Below are 17,221 nucleotides of genomic sequence, written 5' to 3' on the forward strand. Positions count from 1 at the left end.
TTTGCTGCAATTTAATTCCATTGGTTCCTTGTCATATCCTGAGAGATTAATGAGAAATTTTTTCTCCCTCTTCCTTGTAACAACCTTTTTTATGTACTTGAAAACTGTTATGTCCCCCTTTGGTCTTTTCTTCTCCAAACTAAACAAACCCATTTTTTTCAATCTTTCCTCATAGGTCATGTTTTCTAGACTTTTAATCATTTTTGTTACTCTCCTCTGGACTTTCTCCGATTTGTCCACATCTTCCCTGAAATGTGGCACCCAGAAGTGGACACAGTACTCCAATTGAGGCCTTAGTGCTGAGTAGCTCATGTCTTACTAACAACACTCCTGCTAATAGAGCCCAGAATGATGATATTTTTTTTGCAAGAGTATTACATTGTTGGCTCATTTAGCTTGTGATCCACTATGGCCCCCAGATCCCTTTCCGCAGTACCTCTTCCTAGACAGTCATTTCCCATTTTGTATGTGTGCAACTGATTGTTCCTTCCTAAGTGGAGTACTTTGCATTTGTCCTTATTGAACTTCATCCTGTTTACTTCAGACCGTTTCTCCAGTTTATCCAGATCATTTTGAATTTTAATCCTATTCTCCAAAGCACTTGCAACCTGTCCCAGCTTGGTATTGTCTGCAAACTTTAAGTGTACTCTCTATGCATTTATCTAAATAATTGATGAAGATATTGAACAGAACTGGACCCAGGACCAATTCCTGCAGGATCCTGCTCGATATGGCATTCCAGCTTGACTGTGAACTACTGATAACTTACTCTCTGGGAACAGTTATGCACCCATCATTAATGCTGTGTTTATGTCATGGAAGTCACAGAAGGTGTGACTTCCAGAGAGAGACCTCCGTGAAATATTCTGCTTTAGCCCCTGGGTCTGCGGGACTGTACCTGGCAGCCAGTGGGGCCCCGGCAGGGTTTTGGCAACAGCCTCCTCAGGGTCCCCCTGCAGGTTTCCAGTGACAGATAACACAGCCTCCTCAGGGGGCCCTCCTCAGCCTTCCAGCAACCCGGGACAGCCTTGCAATGGGGAAGGAGGAGGAAGAACCCTGCAGCTCCCAGCCACCAGATGGCAGGGGAAACCATGGAGCTGCAGCAGCAACAGTCACAGACAGGTCATGGCTTCTGTGAATTTTTATTTATTGCCCGTGACCTGTCCATGACTTTTACTAAAAATAACCGTGACAAATCTTAGCCTTACCCATCGTATTGTAGCTGTATCTAGGCTGTATTTCCCTAGTTCATGAGACTGTCATGTGAGACAGTATCAAAAGCCTTGCTAAAGTTAAGATGTACCACATCTACCACTTTCCTCCGTTCACAAGGCTTGTTGTCCTGTGAAAGAAAGGTATTAGGTTGGTTTGACACAATTTACTCTTGACAAATCCATGCTGAGTGTTCTTTATCAGCTTTTTATCTTTTGTCTATACACAGACGCTCAGGGTGTGACATGCATGCTGGTAGGCTGTTTGTGAGCAGCCCGGGTTGGGAGTTGCAATAGCAATGCAGTGTGAGATTGTGGAGCAGGTGGGGCAGGTGATGACACAGTTCCTCACTGGCCTGGATTGCATCCCAGAATGTGATAGTGGCATAGTCAAAGCAGGATTTATACTCATCTTGGTATTTTTAACTGTGATTTACACTTTAAGCACTGGTAGAACAGTTTTAAGTGGGTCTGAAGTGTGGTGGCTGGGAACAGTCACAAGAAAGGCTACAGCTTTATTATTTTCTGTTTGTTTATTTCAAGAAAGGGAAATAAAACCATAGTAAAGCATAAATATGGATGCCAGCGAAATAACTATAAAACTAGAGCTGACCAGCAAAGCATCGTGAGGTACCCAAGGTTGTGAAGCAGGCAGTGACACAACTCCTCACTGGTCTGTATTGCACCCCAGAATGTGACAAACTCTCAAGATGCCCTCAAGCTGTGCATCTTCCTTTCTCCAGCAGAAAGCACTGAAAAAACAGAGGAGATCTGCCTCCGTCACCACTTCTACAAACAAAATGATGGCTGAACCTGATGAAATGCAGCTGATGGCTGTAATACAGCAGGTGGTTGCAGATACTGTTGAAATTTAAATCTACAGTTTCCCCCCTACAGACCGCCATGATTGAGATTCAGAGTGCACCACAAGCTCTATCCAGACAGGATGGGTGAAGAAGAACACAGCATTTCTGAAATGGAAAAATTTTTTCAAAGAGAACAAGTTACAGGTTATGAAGAACTGTAATCATAGAATATCAGGGTTGGAAGTGACCTCAGGAGGTCATCTAGTCCAACCCCCTGCTCAAAGCAGGACCAATCCCCAATTAAATCATCCCAGCCAGGGCTTTGTCAAGCCTGACCTTAAAAACTTCTAAGGAAGGAGATTCTACCACCTCCCTAGGTAACGCATTCCAGTGTTTCACCACCCTCCTAGTGAAAAAGTTATTCCTAATATCCAACCTAAACCTCCCCTGCTGCAACTTGAGACCATTACTCCTTGTCCTGTCCTCTTCTACCACTGAGAATAGTCTAGAACCACCTCTCAGGTAGTTGAAAGCAGCTATCAAATCCACCCCTCATTCTTCTCTTCTGCAGACTAAACAATCCCAGTTCCCTCAGCCTCTCCTCATAAGTCATGTGTTCCAGACCCCTAATCATTTTTGTTGCCCTTTGCTGGACTCTCTCCAATTTATCCACATCCTTCTTGTAGTGTGGGGCCCAAAATTGGACACAGTACTCCAGATGAGGCCTCACCAATGTCGAATAGAGGGGGACAATCACGTCCCTCGATCTGCTCGCTATGCCCCTACTTATATATCCCAAAATGCCATTGGCCTTCTTGGCAACAAGGGCACACTGCTGACTCGTATCCAGCTTCTCGTCCACTGTCACCCCTAGGTCCTTTTCTGCAGAACTGCTGCCTAGCCATTCGGTCCCTAGTCTGTAGCGGTGCATTGGATTCTTCCATCCTAAGTGCAGGACCCTGCACTTATCCTTATTGAACCTCATCAGATTTCTTTTGGCCCAATCCTCCAATTTGTCTAGGTCCCTCTGTATCCTGTCCCTGCCCTCCAGTGTATCTGTCACTCCTCCTAGTTTAGTATCATCCACAAATTTTCTGAGAGTGCAATCCACACCATCCTCCAGATCATTTATGAAGATATTGAACAAAACCGGCCCCAGGACCGACCCCTGGGGCACTCCACTTGACACCGGCTGCCAACTAGACATGGAGCCATTGATCACTACCCGTTGAGCCCGACAGTCTAGCCAACTTTCCACCCACCTTATAGTGCATTCATCCAGCCCATACTTCTTTAACTTGCTGACAAGAATACTGTTGGAGACCGTGTCAAAAGCTTTGCTAAAGTCAAGCAACAATACATCCACTGCTTTCCCTTCATCCACAGAACCCGGTAATCTCATCATAGAAGGCGATTAGATTAGTCAGGCATGACCTTCCCTTGGTGAATCCATGCTGGCTGTTCCTGATCACTTTCCTCTCATGTAAGCGCTTCAGGATTGATTCTTTGAGGACCTGCTCCATGATTTTTCTGGGGACTGAAGTGAGGCTGACTGGCCTGTAGTTCCCAGGATCCTCCTTCTTCTCTTTTTTAAAGATTGGCACTACATTAGCCTTTTTCCAGTCATCTGGGACTTCCCCCGTTCGCCATGAGTTTTCAAAGATAATGGCCAATGGCTCTGCAATCACAGCCGCCAATTCCTTTAGCACTCTCGGATGCAACGCGTCCGGCCCCATGGACTTGTGCACGTCCAGCTTTTCTAAATAGTCCCTAACCACCTCTTTCTCCACAGAGGGCTGGCCATCTACTCCCCATGCTGTGATGCCCAGCGCAGCAGTCTGGGAGCTGACCTTGTTAGTGAAGACAGAGGCAAAAAAAGCATTGAGTACATTAGCTTTTTCCACATCCTTTGTCACTAGGTTGCCTCCCTCATTCAGTAAGGGGCCCACACTTTCCTTGGCTTTCTTCTTGTTGCCAACATACCTGAAGAAACCCTTCTTGTTACTCTTGACATCTCTTGCTAGCTGCAGCTCCAGGTGCGATTTGGCCCTCCTGATTTCATTCCTACATGCCCGAGCAATATTTTTATACTCTTCCCTGGTCATATGTCCGACCTTCCACTTCTTGTAAGCTTCTTATTTATGTTTAAGATCCGCTAGGATTTCACCGTTAAGCCAAGCTGGTCACCTGCCATATTTACTATTCTTTCAACACATCGGGATGGTTTGTCCCTGTAACTTCAACAGGGATTCCTTGAAATACAGCCAGCTCTCCTGGACTCCTTTCCCCTTCATGTTAGTCCCCCAGGGGATCCTACCCATCCGTTCCCTGAGGGAGTCGCAGCCTGCTTTCCTGAAGTCCAGGGTCCGTATCCTGCTGCTTACCTTTCTTCCTTGTGTCAGGATCCTGAACTCAACCAACTCATGGTCACTGCCTCCCAAATTCCCATCCACTTTTGCTTCTCCCACTAATTCTTCCCAGTTTGTGAGCAGCAGGTCAAGAAAAGCTCCCCCCCAGTTGGCTCCTCTAGCACTTGCACCAGGAAATTGTCCCCTACATTATCCAAAAACTTCCTGGATTGTCTATGCACCGCTGTATTGCTCTCCCAGCAGATATCAGGAAAATTAAAGTCACCCATGAGAACCAGGGCGTGCGATCTAGTAGCTTCTGCGAGTTGCCGGAAGAAAGCCTCATCCCCCGATCCGGTGGTCTATAGCAGACTCCCACCACTACATCACTCTTGTTGCTCACACTTCTAAACTTAATCCAGAGACACGCAGGTTTTTCTGCAGTTTTGTACCGGAGCTCTGAGCAGTCATAGTGCTCCCTTACATACAGTGCTACTCCCCCACCTTTTCTGCCCTGCCTGTCCTTATAACCATCCATGACAGTACTCCAGTCATGTGTGTTATCCCACCAAGTCTCTGTTATTCCAATCACGTCATAATTCCTTGACATCACCAGGACCTCCAGTTCTCCCTGCTTGTTTCCAAGGCTTTGTGCATTCGTATATAAGCACTTGAGATAACCTGCTGATCGCCCCTCATTCTCAGTATGAGGCAAGAGCCCTCCCCTCACAGACGTTCCTGCCTGTGCTTCCTCCCAGTATCCCGCTTTCCCACTTACCTCAGGGCTTTGGTCTCCTTCCCCTGGTGAACCTAGTTTAAAGCCCTCCTCACTAGGTTAGCCAGCCTGCTCACAAAGATGCTCTTCCCTCTCTTCGTAAGGTGGAGCCCGTCTCTGCCCAGCACTCCTCCTTCATGGAACACCATCCCATGGTCAAAGAATCCAAAGCCTTTTCTCCAACACCACCTGCGTAGCCATTCGTTGACTTCCATGATTCGACGGTCCCTACCCAGGCCTTTTCCTTCCACGGGGAGGATGGACAAGAACACCACTTGCACCTCAAACTCCTTTATCCTTCTTCCCAGAGCCATGTAGTCCGCAGTGATCCGCTCAAGGTCATTCTTGGCAGTATCATTGGTGCCCTCATGGAGAAGCAGGAAGGGGTAGCGATCCGAGGGCTTGATGAGTCTCGGCAGTCTCTCCGTCACATCGCGAATCTTAGCCCCTGGCAAGCAGCAGACTTCTCGGTTTTCCTGGTCAGGGCGGCAGATAAATGACTCAGTCCCCCGGAGGAGGATATGATATCAAGACTAAGACCAAGCTTATTGATCTAGAAAGCCACACATAGTGATGTTACATCAGGGTGTCCCTGAAGGAATAGAGAAAGGTAAACCCTCCAAATTTGTCCCTAAACTGCTATCTAAATTGTTGGATTAGGCAGTAGATTTTTTTTGTTTTGATATAGAGTGAGTATACTGGGCCCTTGTCCCCCAAGCCAGCTCCAGGAGGTCAGCCTACAGCATTGATTGTGAAGTTCCTGAAGTTTACCACTAAGGAGCTTATATTGAAGAAATCCAGGTTCGGGGGGAAGGAGCTGTTCTGTGGAGAACCAGTGATTAAAATACTCCTCTTTCAGGATTATGCCCATGATGTGGTTGCAGTGAGGGAAGCTTTTAACCAAGCAAAACAGTTGGCCAAAAAATGGACTTGAAGTATTTTACTAAATACCTGCAGTGCTCCATATTAAGAATGACGAGAAGATAGTATCATTCAGTTCCCCTCAGGAAGCAAGAAAGTACCTCCAAAAATCTGCAAACTCCTCCCTCCCAAAAGGAGACATCTTTGGAAGGGTCTGACCATATGAAATTTGTATTGCTCTCTGCTATTTAATATGGCTGTTCTAAACAAGTTGATGGGCTCTAGTTGATTTTGATATGTTAATTCCTTTTCTTTTTTCCCCATCACTCATGGTTAAAGGGTTATTCTCCATTTAATTCCTATTACCCTAGCTCACAGGAAAGGAGCATCAGTGTAAAATATATCATTTGCTAAGTAAATTGTATATAAAGCTTCACTTTATTAGATGCTGCTTCCTTATAACTAGTGTATCAAGGTTCTATTGGTATTAGGCGATTACTATATCTGTAATGTTTGGGGTCCCAGGGGTGTGAGGATCTCCGAGTTTCACCTGGTTTGTCCGCATCCTATGCGTGTCAAGTTTGTATATTTTGGGCTGTGTAAACAGATTTTTCTTTTTGATTGTATGATACCAATGTGTATTTTTCTCTCTGCTGTCTTTTCTGTTTTGTTTTCACTTACCCTCTTTTGTTGCCCTCCTATTCTGGGAATTTCTTTCTCACTCTTTTATAATATGTAAAGGGAAGCAACACCCAGCCCGTGAATTATATAACTTTTACTGCTTAGCTATGCAAGAACTGTATGCTGCTCAGGAAAATTTGCAATTTCTCATTTATTCAAAATGCGACTATATATTTTTCAATACATTTTTAACAATGAAGCTTCTTATAATTAAATGTCTTCTGGAATATAAAGGGTTTTAGTAACCCTGTTAAAAGAAAAAAAAAAAAAACCAACACAACCTCATTACTTAAAAAGAATTTTGACATTGCCGTGCTCCAGGAGGCACATCTGGTGGAACTTGAAGCTTGTAAACTGAATAGAGATTGGGTAGGCCTCTCAATTTCTAGTTGCTTTAATTCTAAAGAAAGGGGTATTCTATATTAATGGGTAAAAAGTTGAATGTTAATATTCTGAGCACAAGGTTAGATTTCTGACAATGAGGGTAGATTTCCTGTCCTCCAGGCTGAAATTGACAATTCTGTAATTATCATTGCCACTCTCTATGAGCCAAACCAAGATGATCCCAAATGTTTTCATATTTTTTTTTTAAAGTGTAAATGACATAACCACCATCCTGGTACAGCTGGAGACTTAACAAAACTCTAGATCCAGTCTTTGATAAATCTTCTCTGTCTCCATATAAAAACACAATACTCATCAGGTACTTCATGCCCACATGGCTGATTTAGGATTACCCAGGCTCCACATATTCTGTAAACCTACAGCCAGAGACTATAGGTTTTTGTTTTTGGGCACTACATTTAAGATATTGAAGACTGAACTATTTCTTAGTCACAAGACTTGATCAACTCTGTCCCTGATTGTGGCATTGGTACTGTTGTTATATCTGACCATGCTCCTACAGATATATGTTTTAGGCCCCCAGGGTATGCACACCTAACTAAACTGTGGAGATTAAATGCCTCTCTGCTGTTTGATACATCATTTATTAACTCTGTCCAGCAGGAGTTAGAACTTTTTTTTGTTTTAAACAAATGCCCCCACCACTTTTTGGGAAGCCTTTTAAAGCCTTCATAGAGGCTTTAAAAGCCTTCATTTCTTATGCTACCTTTAAAAAGAAATGGAGAGAACATAGAATTGATAGCCTTACAAAGGAAATTAAGGCCTTGGATGTAGACTATGCGTCTTCCCTCTCCACAGAGAAACTCAGAACCCTCATCAATCTAAGATATGAAATCAACAAACTTCTGTCCCAAAATGCTGAGTTTGTTTTGTTCTGTTTGAAGCAGAACTCCTGGGAATCTGGCGAGAGAGCTGTCAAGGTGTTGGCATACAGACTTAAACAAAAGGCTAACAAATGAGGTTGCTGCTATTTGCAACTGTAGCAATAAATTATATACAATACAGTCAGATATTGATAAACGGTTTCAACAGTTTTATTCAAAACTATATTTAGCAGAAGAGAGAATCAGTAAAGATGCTATACATAACTTTAGTTGATTGTGTCTGCCACAAATATCTGACTCTCAGAAGGAACTTTTAGATGCCCCTGTAGAAATCACAGAACTGACTCAGACTATAAAAGAAATGCGTTTGGAAGGACTCCTGGTGCAGATGTGTTTCCAATTGAATTTTACAAAAGTTCTCTGAAACTTTTAACACCTAGATTATTGAATATGTTCCAGTGAGGCCAAGAACAAGCAAACTCTGCTACCCACTCAAAGAAGGGCTGTAATTTCAGTTATTCCTAAACCTGGGAAAGACCTTAGACTAGATGGAAATTGGCCTATAATTACTTTAATCAATTGTGATGCTAAAATTTTAGTTAAAGCTCTTGCTATGCAATTGACCAAAGTTCTTTCACATGTTATGCATGTAAATCAGGTGAGCTTCCTTCATAATAGATATGGCTCAGATAATTTAGATCAATTGATTTTATATTTTGTCACTTCACGAAATTCTAAAGAATCTTAACTCATTTCTTTAGATGCCGAAAAGGCCTTTGACTGCACGGGCTGGCACTATCTCTTTCATATGTTAGCAAAATTTGAGTCGATAAACAGTGTATTGCTTGGATTAGGCTTTTATATTCTAACCCCATTTCCAGGGTAGTTACCAGTGGTGTTATTTTTGCTCCATTTCCATTATATAGAAGTGTGAGGCAGAGCTGCCCCATTTCTCCTCTTCTGTTTGATTTAGCTCTAGAACCTCTAGCCCAGAGGAGGGCAAACTATGGCCCAGGGGCTGGATCTGGCCCGTCAGGGCTTTCAGTCCATCCCACGGGATTGCCAGCCCCGTGGCACAGCAGGGTGAAGGCAGGCTCCCTGCCTGCCCAGATCCTGTGCCTGAGGCGGCCAGCAGCACATCCCTGTGGCCCCTGGGGGAGGGAGGGCAGAGGGCTCCATGCACTGCCCTCGCCTGCAGGCACCAGCCCCCCACTGCTCCCGTTGAGCAGTCACCCCGATTCGCCATCCCATGGGGACGGCTCTGCTCCCTAGTTCCTTGTACAGTAGTTCAAGTCTCTGCCTTCATTTTCTTTTGGGGTAGTATTTAAAGGTCTCCTATAGGGTCTAATTCTTGTTACATAAGCTGTGTCAGGCTGCAGTATCTAATCCTTTAGGCTTATTTGATGGTCCCCTTATTCTTTCCTGGGGTCAAAGGACTTATGGAACTAAACTTATCTACCTGCGTATCCACCTTATCCATACCTGTGTATGGAAGCCTCTTTGTCTCTTGGTCCTGGAAAGCAGCTTTTCACATAGCAGTAATTTTGGCCTGGTGGGTAGGAGAATTGGCCATCCCGTTACAATAATTAAACACGGTAAGTGCTAACTGAAAAAAGCATAGCGTTCAGCCAGCAAGTCCTCCAACACACATTATCCTCCTCCCATCTTCACCTACATGTACCTTTCCGGGCTCACTGTTGCATCTATTTTAGTGTTTAGCTGGGGTCTAGTTCTTCCACGTCTTCATGGAGAAACTGGGAAGCTGTACCTAGATAGGTCAGTAAAGCTGAAACCTTTGTTTTTGCTTCTTTGTATTCATTCTGCTTGGGACAGCTACTTGGAACCTATCACTTGACACTGATGGCAAGAGGACCACAGAAAACAGAATTTCTTGATTATCAATTCTTTTCTGTGAACAGGCTTGATTGCTATTGACACTTGTCCTTTGGTCAAAAAATTAGTCATCCTCCCCTTAAAAATAGTTACTGTTGGCACTAATCCAAAACAAATTACAGCACTGAAAATCCTCATGCTAGGAGCAGAGAGATGCTGGCAGAGATGAAATATGTGAATTAGAAATTATCTGTTGCCAGTGTGCTTGTTTGATGGGAAGGGATACCCATCACTCTGCATTTATTGAATCATATCACATACCAGAATTAGCAATAAAATTTCTGTGTGTATGGAGGCTAGCAGCAGGCAAAAAACTATATTGTTAGTTTAAAGCTATTTATCAATGATTCTGCAAGTGTTTAGCTAAATTGTGGTGATTGTTTTATGATGTCATAGACATCAGGGTCTATTTCTGTTGATTAACTTGAGCTGACAGTTAATTTAAACATCTTCCTTAAATTTTCTTTTTTGTACAATTGGGGGGGAGGAGGGGTGATGACTGAGTTCCTTTTTAGTGCAGCTAAAAGGAGTTTACTGTGTTAGTGTATATCTTACACACCAAAGTATTTTCTTCCCAACCTATGATGATGCATTATTCTTGCTACATCTTGTCCATGGGAAGTTTTTTGTGTGTGTGTTGCTTGCAACATTTGAATACTTCAGACTTGCATAACATTTCACAAAGTAGTTTATAAACATTAACTAATCCTCCATACTCCTTGTTAAATATGTAAAAACAGTTATATCCTAATTTGCATAGATTAACTGCTGTATGCAAAAAAATTATACTGTTAATTCATAGTAACTAATTGTACTTGTGATGAATTTCACATTTAAGTTTTATGGACTTGGAAAGACTTGCTAAAATAATCTCTCCATTTGGAAAACTTGTAGACTAGCCATACTAGAGACCATTTTTGGCTGGTTTATAGGGTTCATGGTTTGGCTATTTTATTTGCCCTGTTTAAATAATCCTACTGAATGGGTAGCTAAGACAATGAAATTTAGCCACAAATCTTAATTAGTACATAGAAGTCCTATTTTTATAGATTTTTAAGTTAAAAGGGGACTGTTATGATCATCTAGTGTGACTTTAGCTACCCTAGTACTCAGTCACATTTTAGGTTACTATATTGTATGAGGCCTTACTACACAAAGTTTTTATTCTCCTAACAACTGACTGACTCCTGTTCTTCACTCCCCTGCTGCCCCTCCATTATTGAATAACTGCACTCCAAATTATAACTAGCATTCATTTTGGTACATTCCGAAATTAAAATGTATGATACATTTTTTTTCAATTCAGTATAGAACAATACATGTGAATATAAACAACTGCAGTCAAAATAAGTATGTATAATTTGAATCTCGATAAGCATATGCATGTATGAACGCAGGTCTTCTGTAAAATCCTGGAAACTTGGCAGTTTCTATTTGACTGTCCACTTCTGTTCCCCCTTTCCTAACTGAAAATGTTTGTTTGAATTATTTCAGGAAGGTAAATGTTGCTTTGTAATAAGGTCTTTCTTCTCTACAGGTTTCTGCTTCAGTGTCTTGAAGATCTTGATGCCAATCTACGAAAATTAAATTCTCGTTTGTTTGTGATTCGTGGACAGCCAGCAGATGTGTTTCCCAGGCTCTTTAAGGTAAGCTCTAGGCAGAGGTGTGTTTTAATTCAAATGCTTCACTTTTCTTTTCATTCACTTTTTCACCTCCACTCAGAAGTTTTAGCTTTCAATCATCAAACTAGTTTTGTCTGGGAAGACTCACTTCCTGTTGCCCTTTAACTTAAATCAGTACTTATCTAAATATCTTTGAATCCCTCACTACTTTTTAAGGTTAGAAAGTTTTGGTTGGGCGCCTATTCTGAGAAAGAAGGATTTAAAGACATGTGTGGTTTTTTTGCTTAGCAGCTTCATTGTTGATTGATGTTCCCATTAATTGATTGAAATTATTTTGACTTTGCTCTTTTTTGTGTAAAATAAAATATAGCTCATAATAGCCTGCAACGTATATAGAAATTTTATGCTGTTGCTAACTTTCCTCCTGGTTTGACAGTTCCCCCTGAAGTAGAGAGGAAGCTTTTATTCTGGGAAAATTGTTCAAGGTTCATGGACAGAAATGTTATAGTCATTCCTAATATCTAATGAGATTCCTGTGTAGAGGTTAAATCCTTTGGTTGGTTTTTGGTGGGTTCAGGGTAGGCTGGGAGGGCTACTTCTACCCCCTGTATTATCCATTGTGTCTCACTGTCTCATCTTTTTGAGGGGGGAAAAGAATCCAATGTTTCAAACTGTTCCTCTTAAATTTATAAACTTAAACTTGGAAATTGGGGGATCATAACTTTTCTAATTGTATAGAATCAAGCTATAATTGCTAGCTGTCAAGCTAGTTCTGCTACATGCTGCTTGACTTATTTTGATAAAGTTAGATACCTAGACTCTAAAAGGACTTGTATTGAGGACATTTAAAGTTTTTGTGTGGGGAGGCTTTTATTACTAAACAATTCAAACCTGCCAGGAATTATGTGTGAATCCCTTATGCTTAACAAAATGTCCTACCTTGTATGTCGCTTGGACATCTGGGTATGTCTACGCTGCAATTAAACACCCATGGCTGGCCCACATCAGCTGACTTGGGCTTAAGCTATGATGCTGTTTAATTGTGGTGTAGCTGTTTGGGCTCGGGCTGGAGTCCAGGGTCTGATACCCTGTCAGCTGACGCTGGCCAGCTGCGGATGTTAAATTGCAGTGTAGACATACTCTCTGGTTAACTTCTCCAGACCTGAGGAAGAGCTCTGTGAAGCTCAAGAGCTTGTTCTCCTCCTTTGAGTATTGTCCTTATGGATGTTCCACTTCAGCTGCACATGTGCCTTCAATAGGAGATATTCTATCTGTTTTTTCACCCACCTTGGCCTGAGATGGAGTTTCAGCAGTGTCCACTTTGAGCTTGCCTTATAGATGTTTCTTATCCTAGTTAGTTTAGTTAGTGTAAGGTAGCTAGTAGTTGGTTTATATGAGGTCCATTTTATCTTTTTTATTATATTCTCCCTCTGGGAAGGTTTTTACCTCAACGGGAGAGTATTTCTGGTTAACTGGAGTTCAAACGCTTCCCCACTTGCCAGGAGGCCCTCCTGGTGAGCCGTGGGCATTCCCACTGTCATCCATTGCCTCGGGGGAAAACAGATCTCTTAAAAATGAAGCTTCTGCTTAGCACTTCAATTCAGAGTTAGGAAGAACTGGAAAATTAAACGGACACTCCTCATGATAGAACATTCCCTTCCACCCTTCATCCCACCATACACTGGTCTCCAATCAATTACAGTGCCCCTGCCAGCTCAGCACAAACACTCTCTAGAGGAAAACTGTGGAGGCCTCCCAGAAAGACTCTTAAGAGTCTGTCTGCGCTGCAGTGTAAACCCAGGCTTAATAGAACTCGAGTTAGCAGACCCTGGGTTTGTTAACCTAGGGCTTGAGCCTCTACAGTCATTTGTAACCCCAGGTTAGGAATTGTTGAACCCTGGGTCCAGTCTCTACATTGCATCATGTGGGCTCGCGTCCAACCACCCATATCCCAGACTTCCTAGCATCCTCCCAAAATGTTTGTGGTGCAGTGTGGGAAAACTTAACTGTCCACCAAACTTGACTGTCCAGAGGACAAAGAAAGTAGGCCTGTGGGATTGTGGGATACCCTGGGAGTCCACCAAAAGTATGTCTGTTGCACAATAAAACAACTGTGGCTGGCCCATGTCAGGTGATTCAGGCTGTGGGGCTATAAAACTGCATCTTGGTTTCCTCTTTTTTTGAGGTAATTTTTTAAAGGTCACTTTGATTGTTTGTTTTTTGAATTAATTCTGTCTGGGAATTTATCTTCCCATGCAGTTAACTGACAGGAATGCTTAAAGGGCAGCATTTATTCTCTGGGGGGAGAAAGTGTTGAATAATGGCGAGAGGGAGGCCTGGCTTTTAGTTTATCTTTGCTACTGCTACTCTTAAGGTTTTTGACTTTTGCTGATGTGCAAGACTGGATTATTATCTAATTAGGTGTGACGGAATAAGTGTCTCTTTCCCTCCATTCCCCGGCACCTGTTGTTTCTAACCAACACTTCTTTTTTCCTAAATTTCAGGAATGGAACATTGCAAAGCTTTCTATTGAATATGATTCTGAGCCATTTGGGAAGGAGAGGGATGCAGCAATTAAGAAGCTGGCTAGCGAAGCCGGAGTGGAGGTCATTGTACGAATTTCACATACGTTATATGACTTAGACAAGTAAGTTACCACTGTCTTAAGTTTACAAAGTAGTAATGTGTGGTTTTTATGCAGCATTCAGTCATTGTTTTGCACAGAAACTGCAATGCACAGTTTGCAGTCTTCTTTTCTGTATGCTTAGTCAGGTTTCATTCCTCTTCCTTCTCTCCACCCCCCAGTGAAATAATGACATCTTATTTCAATACTAAGTAGAGTTTTGAACTCCAAAATGCTTCAAGGAAGCCAAAATATCAGTCCTTTAATAAAATATGCCATAATCGGTCTATAAAAATGGCCGCCTACTTTTTGTGAGGATATGGTGCATAAATGCCTATAATTCACTTTAAATAGGATTTATCGTGTTTAAATTTTAGTTTTTGTATATAGTGCAATATATACCAATTTTTAACAGTTTTCTATCATTCCATACCATCGGGGTGATAAAGAACCTGCTCAGAATACTAAAGGTCAAGATCAGCACCCTTGCTTCAATTATTATAGTCTTCAGTATGCAAATATGGCAAGAAGTTTAAAGTCCTTAACTGTTTCTAGTGAGCTAGTTCTGAATCGAATATTTTTCAAACACTCCCTTTCTTTCATTTATGTATCTAGAAGGTTATTGGGGATTGCTTGAAATCACCATCTTGCCTGGCACGATGTCTTGTTTATATTTTTCTACAGACCACTGTATTTAATGGATTAGTACTAGATCCCTATTATACATACATAATCCACAAAATGTAAAGTATTGGTCCCACTGAGATTTTGATAAATTTATTAGCTATGTTTTAGTTTCCAGTTTTATACTGTTATAGCTAATTTAGAAGTCATTTATTTCAATCTCTCCAGTAGTTCCTCACATTTGTATTTTTCTTTCACTGTTTGGAACCCACTGTTTCATCAGTAGCTGGGGGAGGGGGAACAAATTAATGAAGTAGTAAAAAAAATAAACAAAAAATGCTGCTCCCTCTGCACAACGTGGTTTGACCATTCTATGCTACAATATTAGGGTTTGTTTAAATTCTGCTTCAATGTTCTCTGGAGTTTTAGGTATATCTGAAGCAAATTATTCTTGAGGAAAAAGTGGAGTATAGAAGCGGGGTGGGGGGTGTGAATGCATGTACAGTGGCTGCCATAAAAAGCATTAGATCTTCATTTTTTGCCTGAGTAAAGTTACCATATTATTCCATCGGAATACCACAGTAATATTTTCTTCCAAATTGCAGTTGTAAAGCATTTAATTGGTGGCTTGTATGTATGTCTTCGTCTTTGCAATAACTTTATTTTTACTGCTGTTTCTAATCTGTTTGAGCATGTGTATATATTTGTTTACCTTAAACATTTTTATTCGTTATTTGTTTACTGATGAGAAGTTTGTTTTCAACCCAGAAAGCAAGAATAATAATCACTTTGTTTATGTAATTAAGTTCTTCTGTCTCCCTAGTGGGATTGGAGTTGTATAATTAAGGTTTAAACTGTGTGTGTGTGTGTGTGTGTGTATATATATATATATATATATAACATAAAAACAGATTTCAAACTGCAGGTAAGAACAGATTTCCTGTGTGTGCATATGTATATAAATTTGTAATATGCACTTGTATGAAATGAAGGTATTTGTTTTTTGAACACAGGATTATAGAATTAAATGGAGGACAGCCACCTCTTACCTATAAAAGATTTCAGACTTTAATCAGTAGAATGGAACCACTGGAGATGCCAGTGGAAACCATCACTGCAGAAGTAATGGAAAAGTGCACTTCGCCAGTTTCTGATGACCATGATGAGAAATATGGTGTTCCGTCACTAGAAGAGCTAGGTACGTTATAAGACTTATATTCATTCACTGCACTATGTTAGACACATTTTAAATATTACTTTAAAAATGTCCTACATGCTTATTTCAATCTTGTTCGGGTGCCAGGTGACTTTTATGCTTAAGCTTCATAATTAAACTAAAACTGCTGCCATCAGATCAACCTACAGCAAAGGTGGAAAGCCTAAACAAGTGACTCCAAGACTTTTTTTTGTATGAGGCTAGATGGATAGGTCAAACCCTATATTTTTTGGCTTCCTGCAGCATAACCATCTTCCCATAATATCAGACCACACTTCAGAGCACACTCGTTTGAAAACATTGTAGTTAGCTAATATGCTTAGAATCATAGGACTGGAAGGGACCTTGAGAGGTCATCTAGTCCAGTCCCCTGCACTCATGGCAGGACTAAGTATTATCTAGATCAATCCTGACAGGTGTTTGTCTAACCTGCTCTTAAAAACCCCCAATAATGGAGATTCCACAACCTCCCTAAGCAATTTATTCCAGTGCTTAACCACCCTGACAGTTAGGAAGTTTTTCCTAATGTCCAACCTAAATCTCCCATGCTGCAATTTAAGCCCATTGTTTCTTGTCCTATCCTCAGAGGTTAAGAAGAACAATTTTTCTCCCTCCTCCTTGTAACAACCTTTTATGTACTTGAAAACTGTTATCATGTCCCCTCTCAGTCTTCTCTTTTCCAGACTAAACAAACCCAATTTTTTCAATCTTCTCTCATAGATAATGTTTTCTAGACCTTTAATAATTTTTGTTGCTCTTCTCTGGACTTTCTCCAGTTTGTCCACATCTTTTCTGAAATGTGGTGCCCAGAACTGGACACAATACTCCAGTTGAGGCCTAATCAGCGCAGAGTAGAGCAGAAGAATTACTTCTCGTGTCTTTCTTACAACACTCCTGCTTATATCCTTACAGCTCCTCTTTTGCGTTGAACACCTTCCGTATCTTTGTGCTCCAGGATAGCACCCTGTGTTCATACAAACCAGTGCTAAAAACCTATTTCTGCAAAGTCACAAAGACATTATGATAAAGTAAAGAAAGTAAAATAATAAAAAGACTCTTTTATCCTCATTCTGTTTTTAGTGTATTTAGTCTTCAGTCACTTCCATTAAACACAAGCAAATATGACTATTACTTTGCCTTCAGGCTGTCACCACAGGTGTCTGGAAAAATCTTGTCAGACCTCCACTGCTCTGTCTAGTCCAGTTCAATTCAAATAACACAACTTGGTTTAATAGAACAAAAAGTAAAATATGTATTTGATCAGTTTAGCATATAATTCAACACTTAGTAACAACTTTGCACATCACTTTTTACATAATACTGTTTACAGTA

General features: G+C 41.3%; 1 protein-coding gene across 1 annotated transcript in view; it reads left to right on the forward strand.

Annotated features, from left to right (window-relative positions):
- CRY1 (cryptochrome circadian regulator 1) overlaps window positions 1-17,221 on the forward strand; it is a 77,291-nt gene that overhangs the window by 27,502 nt on the left and 32,568 nt on the right. Inside the window, exons 2-4 of the mRNA XM_077828971.1 lie at window positions 11,342-11,450; window positions 13,931-14,073; window positions 15,687-15,871. Of these exons, the coding sequence (XP_077685097.1) occupies window positions 11,342-11,450; window positions 13,931-14,073; window positions 15,687-15,871 (437 nt within the window). The remainder of the gene's footprint in view (window positions 1-11,341; window positions 11,451-13,930; window positions 14,074-15,686; window positions 15,872-17,221) is intronic.

This window comes from Eretmochelys imbricata, chromosome 1 (assembly GCF_965152235.1).
Source record: "Eretmochelys imbricata isolate rEreImb1 chromosome 1, rEreImb1.hap1, whole genome shotgun sequence".
Lineage (NCBI taxonomy): Eukaryota > Metazoa > Chordata > Testudines > Cheloniidae > Eretmochelys > Eretmochelys imbricata.